This window comes from Coloeus monedula (assembly GCF_965178545.1).
Source record: "Coloeus monedula genome assembly, chromosome: 17".
Classification (NCBI taxonomy): domain Eukaryota; kingdom Metazoa; phylum Chordata; class Aves; order Passeriformes; family Corvidae; genus Coloeus; species Coloeus monedula.
Window position 1 is genome coordinate 7,700,900 of NC_138797.1, and position 13,659 is coordinate 7,714,558.

At 49.5% G+C, this 13,659-nt stretch overlaps 1 protein-coding gene across 1 annotated transcript; it reads right to left on the reverse strand.

The window, feature by feature from the left end:
• Positions 1-863: 863 nt before the first annotated feature.
• Positions 864-12,505, reverse strand: STMN3 (stathmin 3; the record flags this gene model as incomplete). The annotated part of the gene is made up of 5 exons (XM_082292577.1): positions 864-923; positions 1,414-1,605; positions 2,085-2,260; positions 2,609-2,704; positions 12,487-12,505. The coding sequence occupies 5 exons, from the start codon at positions 12,503-12,505 to the stop codon at positions 864-866; spliced, it is 543 nt and encodes a 180-aa protein (XP_082148703.1).
• Between the last annotated feature and the right edge of the window lie 1,154 nt (positions 12,506-13,659).

The following is a 13,659-nucleotide window of genomic DNA, read 5'->3' on the forward strand; positions in this document are numbered from 1 at the left end:
AGGGTCCTCTCCCAGGGCTCCCACGGAGCTAGGAATGCAATCACCACCTGTGGCTCTCCCGGGCAGAACGGCCAAGACCTCAGTCCCCGCTTAGCCAGGGAGAGGGCAGCTCAGTGGCCAACCAGGGCATCAGGCAGTGCCCACTGTGACAGGGACTTGCTGTGATGTGGCACCTGGCACCAAGCTTTGGGTGGAGCCCCTCAGCTGCTTCCACACAGGCTCTCAAAAATCGCCCAAAGATGAGGACTGTGGGTCACTGTCTGCCTGGGCTGGCTCTGGAGGCAGCCAAGAGATGGGGGATCTGCACACAGCGGCTCCTGAGCCATCCATCCCTCTCCTTCCTCTCTCCTACCATGGGCAAACAGGGGGCTGCTCCCTATTTTACTTCACACACAGAAATTATCACTTACTTCCCATTTTTCTGAAACTGATATTTGGCTCAGAGCAAACACCAAGAGGAGGAAAAGCCCCAGATAAGAAATCCGTATCTCTGTGACACTGCTGGTTGAATTTATTAATATCTTTGTTTGGTTTTTTTTTTTTTACATGAGTTTAAGAAATATTTTTTTTTAAAAAAAGGACAAAACCTTCCAAAGAAGCTGTTTGATTGACTGGTCAATTGATTTGATTCTCTATTTGATGTGAACTAGTTGCTATTCTGCTTAGAGGTCCCTATGATCTGTGAATCCCCACAAGCACTGACGATTAGGGATGCAGAGAGAAGCGTGTAGCTGGGGACAAACACCGGGGAGGGGGAATGGAGGACCAAATGTCACATCTAGACAAACAAAATAAAATGTGTTGGTTGGTCGATTGGTTGGTTTGTTAACAGGAATCAGGTGCTAGATGTGTAGAAAAGCCCTTTATCCAGAGATCTCCTCCCGCTGTTCCTTGTTCCTGCGGACTTCGGCTGCGTGCAGTTCCTGCAAAGATGGGAGAGATGACACCAGGCTAACACACCCTGCTCTGTGATCAATATTTTCCTCCTGCACACAGGATTTGCATCAGACATAAAAAAAGAGACCAGTTTCCCAACCAACACACCCTGAGGGCAGGGGGTTACACCTGCAAGGAGTGAAGGATCATCTGTGGGAGCCTGGAGGAGATGGAACCTCCAGTGAACGCACTCCTGGCTCCTCTCTCCTGCAAAACCCTTCAGGCCACACAGCCCATGGTGGGCCTGATGCCGTGGCTTTGAACTTGCTCTTGTCAAGATTATCCAGGCTATGTTCTCTACTGACCTTGAAGGCCATAACCCCCCTCCTCACGCTACTCTGGAGCAGAGCTGCTCCTCAGCAACCACCACCAAGAAAATGCCCTGTCCCTTGCACCCATCACACTGGGACCAGACCCCATTTTTCCAGGAGGATCAGCACCCCCAGCCCCCAGCCCTGTCCCGGGGGTGGCACTTGCCTTCTCACGGAGCCGCTCCCTCAAGGCAGCGAGATGTGCCTCACGGATCTCCCTGCTCAGCTCCATCTTGTAGTTGAGCTTCTCCTCGGCCAAGCGGCTGAAGTTGTTGTTCTCCTCCAGCGCCTTGTGCAGCACCTCCCGCTCGTGTTCCCTCTTCTCCGCCAGCTGCTTCAGCACCTGCGCCTCCTGGGTCTGCCGAGGGAGGGGGTGAGGCCACTGGAGAGGCTCTTCCAGACTTCATCTCCCCGGAGAGGCTTTCTGACTCTCTCCTCTGCTCAAACCACTCTGCCACCCCCTTCCACCCCATAACGTAATATTCTTGCTTGGAAGATACTTTTGACACCTTTCTCCTGCTATCATAGAATCATTTAGGTTGGGAAAGCCCTCTGAGATCATTGAGTCCAACAGTTCCCCCAGCACTGGCCAGCCCACCATTAACCCATGTCCTCAAGTGCCATATCTACACAATGATGATGGTGGAGTTGAATTCCCTGCCTAAATCGGGCTGCAGAACCTCACTCCATGATTCCTATGTCTCACCTGACAATTTACAGTGGAATTACAAGTGTCAGAACACTCTTCCCAGCTGTTTTAAATTACGCCTGCTGAGTTTTAGGGTTAGGTGCAATCAGTACCAGAAAAGTCACTCCTTTTACAGGACATCTCCTTACCTTCCTCCTCTCTTCTGCAGCCTCCAGCCTCCTCTGGAGCTCCTCCAGGGACAGATCCTTCTTCTTGGGAGGGGAGGAAAGGATTGGGCTCTCAGGAGATAAATCTGAAGGGGACTTCAGGATCACTTCGAAGCTCTGGCCTGATGCCCTCTTATCCAGCTGCTTCACCTCCATATCTTTGTGGGGGAAAAAAACCAGTGATTCTGTGAACCTTTGCCTCTCAGGAGAGTGTTCACCTCAGGTTATCAAGCTCCTCATACAGGAATTAAGATTTTCCCATGTCCTGACCTGGGTGATTATGTTTTATCTCCAGAATTTCTTGATTAGTGATCACCTTCATCCCCCCATGCAAATGCAATTAATTTAAAGTCATGGCATAATTACAGAAAGGTCACATTGCTGTTAATACCTTGTATGTCACCCCAGCATGAAGCAGAGAGACTCTGACTCTGGCAAGCTCCCATGTTGCCTACAGGACAATAATCCAAACCCTACTGGAGCTCCTGTGGGAGCAGGTTACCTACCTCCATACTGGTAGATGGTGTTGGGATGGGGCTGGGTGTGGAAACAGGAGCAGATGAGGGAGAGCAGAGACAGCTCCTTCATTTTCTCCTTGTAGGCTGAAAAATATGAAATAGTAATGAGAGAGATTCAAATGGCAACAGCATCTCTTTTTTGTGGAGAAATTAAGCAAGTATCACATTTGCAGCTATCAGACTCTGTGGAGGCTTTTCCATGCTGCCAGGAAATCCCATTTGCAGCTACCAGACTCTATGGAAATGTTCTCATGCTGCCATAGCTTGCCAAAAGGTCCCCAAGGAGCGTCTGATCTGGAGCAGCCTAAATTAGCTGCCAGTGTGGCAAATGTCATGGGAACACACACAGTGGGGATTTAACACATCTAGAGGTAAAAGTTTCTGTGCAAGATTTCCCCTCCAAAGGAGCTGGGATGCTGCAGCCCGTTTAGCTAAACATGTTGGGACAGCTACTCACACCCTTTCTCCACTGGAAGTGCAATTTCCAGTCTCTGAGATAAATGATGCCCACTGACACCTGGAAACCTTGCTCAAGCCCTGGCGAGTTGGGAATATTTCACAAGTCAGCATTTCTGAGGTGAGGGTGAAGAGGAAAGAGGAGATCAGCAATGTGGAGAAAAAAGGGGCATTTGAGTGATGAAACTGTTCAGGAGCTCGGCTACCAGGGGAAGAGCTGGACCCCAACTTCACAAGGAACCTCCTGCCCTGCAGCAGCAGATCACGGGAGATGAGAGTGGATTCTGCCACCACCTTAGCCCACACAGGCAGAGGTTGGTACAGTCTGTGACCACAGTAACAATTCTTCTGCAAAGGACAGGAAACACACAATCCTTTCGAGCTCTGCTGCTATGAACCTTCCAGTTTGCTCATTGTTCCTGTGACTGGAGGATGCACCACAGCATCCTCGGTGATCACAAGTGCTGCTCCAACACAGATTGCAGCAATCTGCTTCTGGGGCAATCTTTACCTTCAATTTTTGGAGTTCAGCACATTTAAGACAGTGAACTGTTCACACACTCTTGACAAAGAACCTCAGAACAGAAGGAGTTGAAGTCAGTGAGGTGCTCTGTCAGGCTGTCACATTCTTTATCACACCAGTGAAACCCTCAAAGCATCACTCCTATGTGGCAGGTCAGCAGCTGGGGCTGCACAGTGGGTGCTGCTGCCTCCTGGGTCCTGTGAGGCTCTGTCCTGGGCTGGCTCCTTGGGGGACACCCAGGCTCATGGGGACAGAGTCTTCATGGCTGCATGTCCTGCCAGACCCGTCCTGAGCGTCCTTGTGCTGCCCTTCCTCCTGCCTCTGCCACAGGCACAGGCATCCTGCTGTCCTGCCCTGGCTCTGCCTCTGGATTTCCTACACATCCTGGTGCTTCTGGCCTTGGTTTGTCCCCTCTGTACTGAGCTCATTTTGTGCTCCAGCCAGAGGCAACTCTGCAACTCAGCTGTCAATGCCACCTTCAGAGCAAGACCCTCCCCTGGGCCAGGACAGGGAAATCCCCAGGACTCTGTGATCTGAAGAGGCATTAGACACAGAACAATTCTGAAAAAAGTAATATCCTGTGTACCACATGCTCTTAGGAACATCTTTCAGGTATTCTCCTCGCCTTCCCACAGCTAATTGAGTGGGAAAACCTATGCCTGCTTCCTGCTTGCACTTATTTTTCCTCCTAGGTGCAGAACTTCACTCTAATTAACACCCTTCTATTGCTAAACCACCACCCCTGAAGCTCAGATCTTGAGTGAACACTTTTTTAGCTTGCTCCTCATTCTGATTTGAACCTCCTGCCCATTCCTGCTCTTAAATGTAATCCAAATACAGAACAGTTTACACCAGCAATGGCATCCAGACATCTTTGATTCTGTTCTTAATGAAAAAAACCTCTGGAGAGCCTCTGAGAGGCCCAAAGTCATGGCATGGAGCAGTAAGCTAATGCATCTCCTAATGTGCTGCCAAGAACCCTGAAGATGGTCCCTGGGAATAGATGAGAGACATTATCATTTATTATCATTTAGACATTATCGTTTAATACAAACAAACCAGTCAACAAGGTCGTTGCTCCACCTTTATGTCTGGTCCTGGGTGAAACCAAGGCATGAGGCAGATGTGCCACACCCTTGACCCCGTCATTTAATTCAATTTAATTGTCTGACAGCACTTGTTACAGAGCACAGGGCTTTGTATTCCGTGACTTGAGCTTCAGTACTGGCGCTGTGTGCAGATGATTGCATGCTGCATTCCCTGCCTTTCAGGAGGTTTGCTGTGGGGATTTCACAGCTGGCCCCATTCCATCGGGATCTCCCCTGTCCTGCTTTCCCTCCTGCAGAGCAAGCTGACCGTCCCTCTCTGCCAATTAAAATGAAGAGGAGCAAGAGGACAAAAGGCCCTGGGCTGCGGCAGGGCTGTGGTGAGCGCTGGAAGCGCTTTGCGTCCTTCCCCCGCCCCGGAGCCTGCAGCTGCACCCCGGCGCCAGCGTCAGATGCAATTAGCGGCACACGGGGCCGGGCAGCGGGGCTGGAGCTGCCGCGGCCCCGGGGACCGGCGGGGGACGGTCCCGAAGGGCCCCGAGCGGCCCCCAGTGCCGGGCGGGAGCGGGGGCAGCAGCGGGAAGGGGGCAGCGGACCGAGCCCCCTCCCGGGACCCCGGGAGCTGCCGGCGCTCCGCTACCCGCCCGGAGCTGTCCCTTCAGGACCGTCACCTCCGCCGGACCCCGGCCGGCAGCTGTCCCTTCAGCACCGCCGCGGGGCCGGGCATGAAGAGGGGCAAGGATTGACTCCTGAGGGAATTATAGAATCATAGGAGCACAGAATCGTCACAGATTTGTTCGGCTCGGAAAAGCTCTCCAAGATCATCAGGTCCAAGTGTTCCCCCAGCACAGCCAAGCCCACCACTAAAGCATGTCCCCAGGTGTCCATCTATATGGCTTTAAAATCCATCCAGGGATGGTGACTCCACCTGTTCCCTGGGCAGCCCGTGCCAGGCTTGACAGCCGTTTCAGTGAAAACATTTTCTTTAATGTCCAATCTAAACCTCCCCTGGTGCAATTTGAGCCACGTCCTCTTGTCCTGTCACTTGCTAATTGGGAAAAGAGGCTGAGCCCCACCTGTCTCCCCCCTCCTGTCAGGGAGTTGTAGAGAGTGAGAAGGTCCCCCCTGAACCTCCTTTTCTCCAGGCTGAGCCCTCCCCAGCTCCCTCAGGTGCTCCTGGTGGTCCAGACCCTTCCCCAGCTCTGTTCCCTTTTCTGAACACACTCCAGCCCCCCAATGTCATTCATGTCCTGAGGAGCCCCTGATCCATGCCCTGAGAACTAAATTGATCCCTGAAATCCCCACACCTGTGCTCCAGAGCCACCAGCTGCACCTGCAGGACACAGAAGCATCACAGTGATGGCCTTGTGCCCATGACACATTCCGTGACAAATAATTGTTTTATCAGGCTAAGTCAAGAAAAAGCATCCTGTGAGGAGAGGTACATCCTCTGATTTGGTAACTAAAAGAAAGACCCAAAACATCTGGGTTGCTCTTTAGGAACCCGTGTCAGTGATGAGCAAACCCGAGACCTCTCTAAGCAAAACTTTGTCTCAATCAGAGCTGCATAAAACTCAGGGGTAAAAGATTGCCAGCCTCAGGAGTAAAACTTGTTTCAGAACTATTTGCACTCCCATTTGCAATAGATTTAAGGTTTTGAGGATATATTTATGCCAGTGGACAAAACCCTTGAGCCAGGAAAAGACGAGTGGTTGGCCAGAATATGACATGGCCAAGGAGTTTCTGCCCAGAAAGGCTGGATCTAGTGTACAAATGTACATATTTTAAGAACAATTAGACAGGGAATGCTGAACTTTTTACTTGAGCATCTATTAGCATTTCTGCTTCTGTTAACTTCGTAAAAATAAACTCAGCTTGCACTGAGCAAATATTTCATTTCTGTATAAATTAATCTGGCTCGGGTCCTCAGGGACTGGATACCAAAGCATTGCTTCAGTCTCAGAGGCGCAGCAAGAGCTCTGCCTCGTTGGTGGGCAGAGGATTAGAACAGGCTGCTCACTCAGGTATGAATTACTGACATTTTACTTCTCTTTTTTAGGCAAACACTGCAATAGAAGCATCAGCAGCAAATTCATTCACTCTGGTATGGTCTTCATCCCTGTGTCATAACATTTCACTGCTGTCCTATTAGAACTGGGGTGAAACATTGAAAATAACTGAGTTGTGTAAACCAAGAAGTGAATAAACTGTAAAAGACACAAAAAATGTATCAGTGTCCCAGCCTGTAAAGTGGAGTGAACTTGCATTTTGTTAGCTTTAGAGATCTCTGAGAAGTGATTAAGCTAAAATCCATAAAGGTGCAGTCAGTTCCTCAACATTTCTGAGCATTTATGCCCTGCAATCAGCACAGGCTGATTCTGGTTTGGTTGTATTCCACCCCACACCCCATGAGCCAATCAATCTTCATGAAAATTTTTCATCTAACTTTTCCATGTGTATTATTGTTATTATTATTATTATTATTATTATTACTACTGTTATTATTGTTATTACTTTTTTTTTTTTTTCAATAGAACATACTGCCTGGGAAAAATCACTTTCTCCCTGTTTCAAAGAGAAGAAGGGAGATGCCCTGAGCCTTCACCAAGGCACCAGGAGGCTCAGGGTGGTCCCAGCTCTCTCCAGCGACTCCTTTCCTGTGCTCCCTCTAGTGCTGTAGGCAACATCCTGCATTTCCATATCCCCACCGCTTTGCCTCAGTGCTGTGCTCACCATCGATCCACGTGAAGTGTTTATCTCCAAGTCAACCCCCGGAGACATTATCCAGCTGCTCCCCGAGTGCTTGTGGTGCCAGAGATGGAGGAACAGCTGGGAATGGTGTGGTGCAGGAGCAATGGGATCCATTTTCCTCCTCATGATGTGCCTGGATGGTGGGGCTTAACACCTATTATTCATTAAAAAGTTTTGTTCTCTGCTTCCTAAATACATTAAGCTAAACTGCAGCCAGGTTCTGGGGTGGTATTTAATGGCATCCAGAAAAACAGAGCGAGGCCATCTCGGCACAACACCAACACAGCATCAGTCACAGTGAACCAGAGGCAGAGCAAGGTTAATTTATGTGAAACTTAAATGGATGAGACTGGATGTGCTCTGTCTGATAGCAAGGTCAGAGGAAGGTTGTTACAAGAAAATAATTTGGTTTGTGAAGATAACTTTGGAGAAGTAAGAATTGCTTCCATAATGAGTATTAGCTCATGAAAAAATGGGAACAGGCCAATTATAAATGAAGCCAAAGCTTAAACAGAAGGTAGAGAAGCCAGAAAGACAGAGAACTGAGACCTCCAGCACAGATTGCAACGCCACACACGCAACAAAAGCAATCAGAGTCCTCAATAAGCCTGGAGAGTACAGCAGGTTTTAGATATTCTCCCCTTCTATGGCTCGTACCATAAAAATATTGGCCAGACCTTCAGTCTAGTGCACTTCCACCTTCTTGCTCCCCAGCTTCTACAAACAGGTCAGTAGCAGATCTCACACAACCAGAAAACACTAGTGAGTTTTTTGTTTGGTTTTTGGTTGGCTGGTTGATTGGTTTTTTTGGGAAGGTTTGGGGGTTTTTTGTCAGCTCCATAGCTGTACCCCACACTGATGGCATAGGGACACCCTGAGACTCCAGGCCCAGAAGTTACCATGGGCTCATGTGGAACCATCCATGAGAACAGGCAGATGTGAGGTTTGCTCTGCCTTCTGTCAGACATCTGCTGAGCTACTGCCCAGGAACAGTTTCCAATCACCCGGCTCCTTCCCCCCAGGTTTTATTGGCAGCTCATGAATGTCACAGCAACCCGTGCTGTGCACAGCCAATGCATCAGCAAGTCACTCGAACTGTAGCACTGGAACATGTGGGCTGCTCCCAGGAAAATAACCAGGGAAATCTCCTCTTGTGTGGACTCAGCAAGAGAGAAGGGCCCAAGCTGTGCAGCAGCTGGGAGAGTTACTGTTGGGAAGGAGAGAAGCATGGCCTGGGGTTGCTTGATAAAGCAGAGGAAGGAACCAAATGGAAGCAGCTGACCCAGAGCGTGCATTTGGGGCAAACACAGGTTTGGACAGTCAGGTTTGGGTGAGACAAAGAGCTACGAAGGAGCTGAGGAGCTAGTGAGGTGGCAGTCCATGAGACAGTCAAAAACAGAGCCCAGTGCCGTGATGTGTCAGGTACAGATGTGCTCTGTGACCACAGACAGTCATTTGGTCTCTTTGAATCTTGGTTTCCTTTCCATTAACTGAGGATTATTGTACTTGCCCATTAAACAGTGGTATTATTTGTATAAACAATTTAGAGGGGATAAGATTCTCTAGTAGGGCAATAACCATGTAGAAGTACCTTGAAAGAATAAAAGGATTGTTCAGAAATGTGCTGAGCAGCTCTTCACCATTTGGGAGGTGCCAAAGTGCCACAGCACATGCATGTGGTCTTTGGTTGCTCTCTGGCTCTCTTGTATTTCTAAATCACAGCCCATTGGTTTAACTCCCCTCTGGAGAGGAGACTTTCATTTTTAAAACATAACTCACACCTGCAAGACTAAAGCCCATGTCAGTAAGACAACTGGGAGGGATTAGCCAGGCACATTGTTTCCAGTTAATTTAGGGGTGTAGAAGTTTGAGTGAGCTTCAGGTCCCTCCAAGGATTGCCATGAAGAATCATCAGCCCCATTCAACCCCCTTCTGCCCACACTGCTGTCACAATGGGCTTATCTGCAGCCTTCTGGTTGCCACATCAGATTGCTAAATCTCAGCTTTTACTCAGCAGAAGGAGAATGTGTTCATCTGCTAAACCAGATCTGAACCAACAATGACAGATTCCAAGAAAGGGCTCTTTTGAGATATCTGAAGCATTTTCCCAGAGTCTACATGGTGCCATTAAACAAGGCATTATTTATATTTTAGAAAGAACAAGTACTTTCCAGTTATTTAGATCCCTTGTTTGGAGACACTGGTGAAAAAAAATATACATCTATATAAACGCCTACAATAATACAATAGGCTCTTTTGGCATGTAAAAGTGAATTCCTAATAAAAGAACCATAATTTTTGAAGACCACATAGATCTCTTCAACAGTCAAAGAAAAAGACAATAGTGATTTCTTGAGAACATAGAGAGATGGAGAGCTTGGTAGAAGGGACTCTGACTCTCCAGCCTGGGCAGTAGAAATGTCAGGACAGGGCAACACCATATGGTGTCCCTCAATACCACCCAGAAATGGGATCAGGGGATAACCCAGAGCTATATGAAGTCCCTCAACTATCACATTTCATGGCAGGACGGCAAAACCTTGGGATCTTCCAAGGCCCATTTACCATCCCCAGTCATGAGGCCAGGAATGACAACCTGGTGTTTCCTCTTGGCTCCACCTCCTCAGACACGCCAGCGTCGGAGAAAGCCGGGGGGATGTCACCTTCCGCATCATTTCATAATCTGAGGTCTCTTTATTCAGCCCAGATGCTACAAATGGTGCGGGAGCTCCGTAGCCCTGCAGAGCCCAGCCAGACCCCCGGGCTGCGGTGCACAAAAGCACAAAGCCTTGTGCAGATGCTGCGGGGAGGAGGTGCGAGGGCTCTGCCCCTGCAAGGGCTGCCCGGCAGCAGGGCCGGCTCCGCAGCTGAGCCGGCACTGAGCATGTGCCGCCCACCCCGCGGCTCCTGCACCGACAGCAGCCCCCGGGGCCGGGAGAAAACGCCTGAGGTGACAGGGAGAAAAGAGGGAGGGCAGCCAGGCTCGGGGGAACAAGCCCTGTTTCTTTTCATCCCAAGGATTTGGTTGTTTGTTTAAACAAACCAAGCAAATCTTCCCAAGGGGGATAAGCCCCCGGGCATCAGCCGCAGACGACTGCAGCTGCCCTCCCCTCAGCACGGATCGGCTTTTGCTGAGGATAAAGAAGGAAATAATGAAGAAAGCCAACAAGACCCATTCCTTGATTGAAGGATTCCTTATTCTTTTTCTCCTGCCTTTCCAGGCCGCTCTCCATTGCTGCTGTACGTGCTACAGGCGATGGGGAGCTGCTCCTGCAAAGGCAGCTGGGCGAGGCTCAGCCCCGATCCTCCCTTGGCACGCAGCGCCCTATTCTCTTCCCTCCTGCCACAGCACTGCTTTCCATGACTTCCTACTCCTTGAAATCGCTTCTCTGCTTGATCTGAGTCACAAGGAAGCCCCATTTCACGCTTCTTCATGATCTTAAGTCTCTTTGACAGTGAAACTGCATCTTTGGGAGGATGAAATACGCTGTGGGCATGCAGTGGGTTGGGAGGGTGAGAATGCACCAAGCGGAAATCGCATGTTCTGCCTACATGTGTTTCATCCACCACCTCGTCCATCTCAAGTTCGATGCAACCTTGGTTTAGAGGGCTGGTAAGTCTGAGCCTTTACTCCCACCCCCACTCTGCAAACGAGGTCCAATCCTGCTCGGTGGGGAAGACAGGAGATGGGTGGCACCTCCCAAGAGTGCACTGCTGCAGACGTTCATTGAGACAGGGATACCCACAGGAATATACACAATAGCTGGAGGTTTTCTATCGCAAACACATTTTTACAATGCTGCTTTTTATCTTTAATTGCATGCAAAGCACACTCAGGATCAGCTGCGCCCTTACATTCCCCCCACCCCCCATACACACCCCTCCATCTCTCTGTCCTTCTTCCCCCTGCCTCTACTGATCTTTTAAAAGGAGTAAGGAATAGAAAATGCACAGCAGGAAACCTCGGCAAAGGGCGGTGAAAGAAGCAAGAAGTGTCTCCTGGTCTCCTGCGGGCTGGTTCCCTGCCTGGGGGGCACAAAGCACTGCCTGCTCTTCCTTTTTGTCTGTTGCTCCTGCTCAGGCCTCAAGGATCTCGCTTCCCCCTCCCAAGCCCCTCTTTGTGGGATGCAGAATTCAGAGCCATTCCAAGAAAAAACTTGGTTTTCTAAAAGAAAAAAAAAAACCTCTAAACCCACCCACTGTTCATTGTACCATTTCAAGCTTTTCTTCTCCTTGACCCATGCTCCCAGTTTCAGCCACTTGAATCCCTCCTTCCCAGTCAAAGAGGGCAAGACAGGTCTTTAGGAAGCTGGACCGAAGCAGCACAGCATCCTCGGGCTGCCATCCTGAAGCCAAACCCCACCAGGCTCCCGGGCAGCCGCGCTGTGATTCCCGGCACTGCTGCAGGAGGGAGGAAGGGCTTCCCTTGCAGCATCTCATTTCACCCAACGCCATCAGAGGACCGCTCCCCTGTAGCATCTTCTAACCAAGAAATGTGAGCTGTGCAAGAAATCTGGGGCTGGGAAGCCCTGAGAATACACAAAACCCCATCCAGGTTTTTCTGGTTGGCTTTGGGGGATTTTCTAGGGCATTACTGGCTCTTGCCCATGTCTTCCTCTCCATTACCCATTTAAGCAATACATGATCTTCACAAAACAAAATGTAATTTCTGAATTCCTTACATCCAGCTGCACAGCATGCAATTATTTTCTTAGGGAAAGAAAGAAAAAAAGCTCTACGATGTTACAAAAATAACATTTAATTGGCACATAGCAGCATCTTCTAATGGCACAATGAAATGGCAGCAATACTTTAAATTGGCAAGTTTATCACACGTGTATTCATATTAAAATAAAAAGCCCACCTGCTATCTTGCATCAGAGGGGTGTGTGTATGGGGGAGGAAGGGGAACAATGCTGCCATACCAGCTGCCTCCTCAGCACAGAACTCCCCCGAAACCCACGGGAAAAAAAACCCCCACAAACAAACCAACCCAAACCTTCAGAATAATGATTTTCAAAAAAATATATATAACCTGATGGTTTTAGAAGTGCATTGATGTCAAGCCCCCGAGAAGCCGACAGTCCTACCTGAGACGGTGCTGGCCATGCTGCGGCGGGAGCGGAGCGGTGCTGCAGGAGCAGGAAGGAGCGCAGGAGCTGCGGAGGTGCTGCAATGCTGCGGGGAGGGAGGACTGACTCAGCTGGAGGGGGCTGCAGCCATCCGCGGCGGGGAGAGGCTGGAGCGCCCAGAGAAAGGCGAGGGGTGGAAAGAAAAAGAAGGGTCACTAGTTCGGAATATTAATGAGCATATCAGGCCTCCTTTCCTGGGTGGCTTTGACGGCAGATCCCTCCCAGGCAAGCCTGCCTGCCAGGAACACAGCCCCACGGTGGGGGGGGGGGGGGGGCGAGACACACCCAGCCGGGCGCTGGCAAAAGAGGATTTTTTCCTCCTCTTCCTCCCTTTCTTGTCTGCTCGAGATGGGCTAAACTGCTTTTTCCCTTGCTGACAGTAGAGTTAAGCAAAATAATTGATTTTTTTTTTCTTTTTTTTTTTTAACCATCCATTCCAAGGCAGCCTCACCTGCAGGGCCGGCTCAGGGGTCTGGTTTGACTGGGCTGAGGTGTAAAACCCAAACCCCAAACCTTGCAGCAGCTTTAGGCAAAAAGCAAAGGGAGGAGGGATCCCAGACAGGTTTTTAGGCATGGGATTAGGGGGTTTTTTTTACACCAACACTGAGGCACTAAAGGACCTGCAGTTTGGGGAGGAAACTGCTGTAAAAGTAGTGGAGAAAGAGCAGAATGAAGCCTTTTGATTTCAGTAAGAATTCTCTGGGTTTCTCCCCCACCCCAGGCATCAGGACCTCTTTTCTTGTAATTTTCTGTCTGTTTTCTATAATTTTTATCATTTCCATTTGTGGCTATTGTGAGGGGCCAGTGCTTCTGTGCTTTTAGAGCATCACACACACGCTTGGGAGCAAGGAATCCTCCCAAACCCACACATCTCCCAGCATGCTGCAATGCAGACACTCCCAAACAAATTCCAGCTGCTGCAGGGAACTACAGGTTGTTGGAATACCTGCCAGTGCTCTGGCATGCTCAGGGGCAGAAGCCACAGGCACTGCCTACTAAATTCAGTTAGAATGACAGAGATTTTTCTTTTTTTCCCCCCATCTCCCAGTGTCCTATTCTAACACTGTCATGTAAGAAAAGAAAAATAGAGAAAATGTCTAATTCAGAATAAAATTAACACTATCCACACAT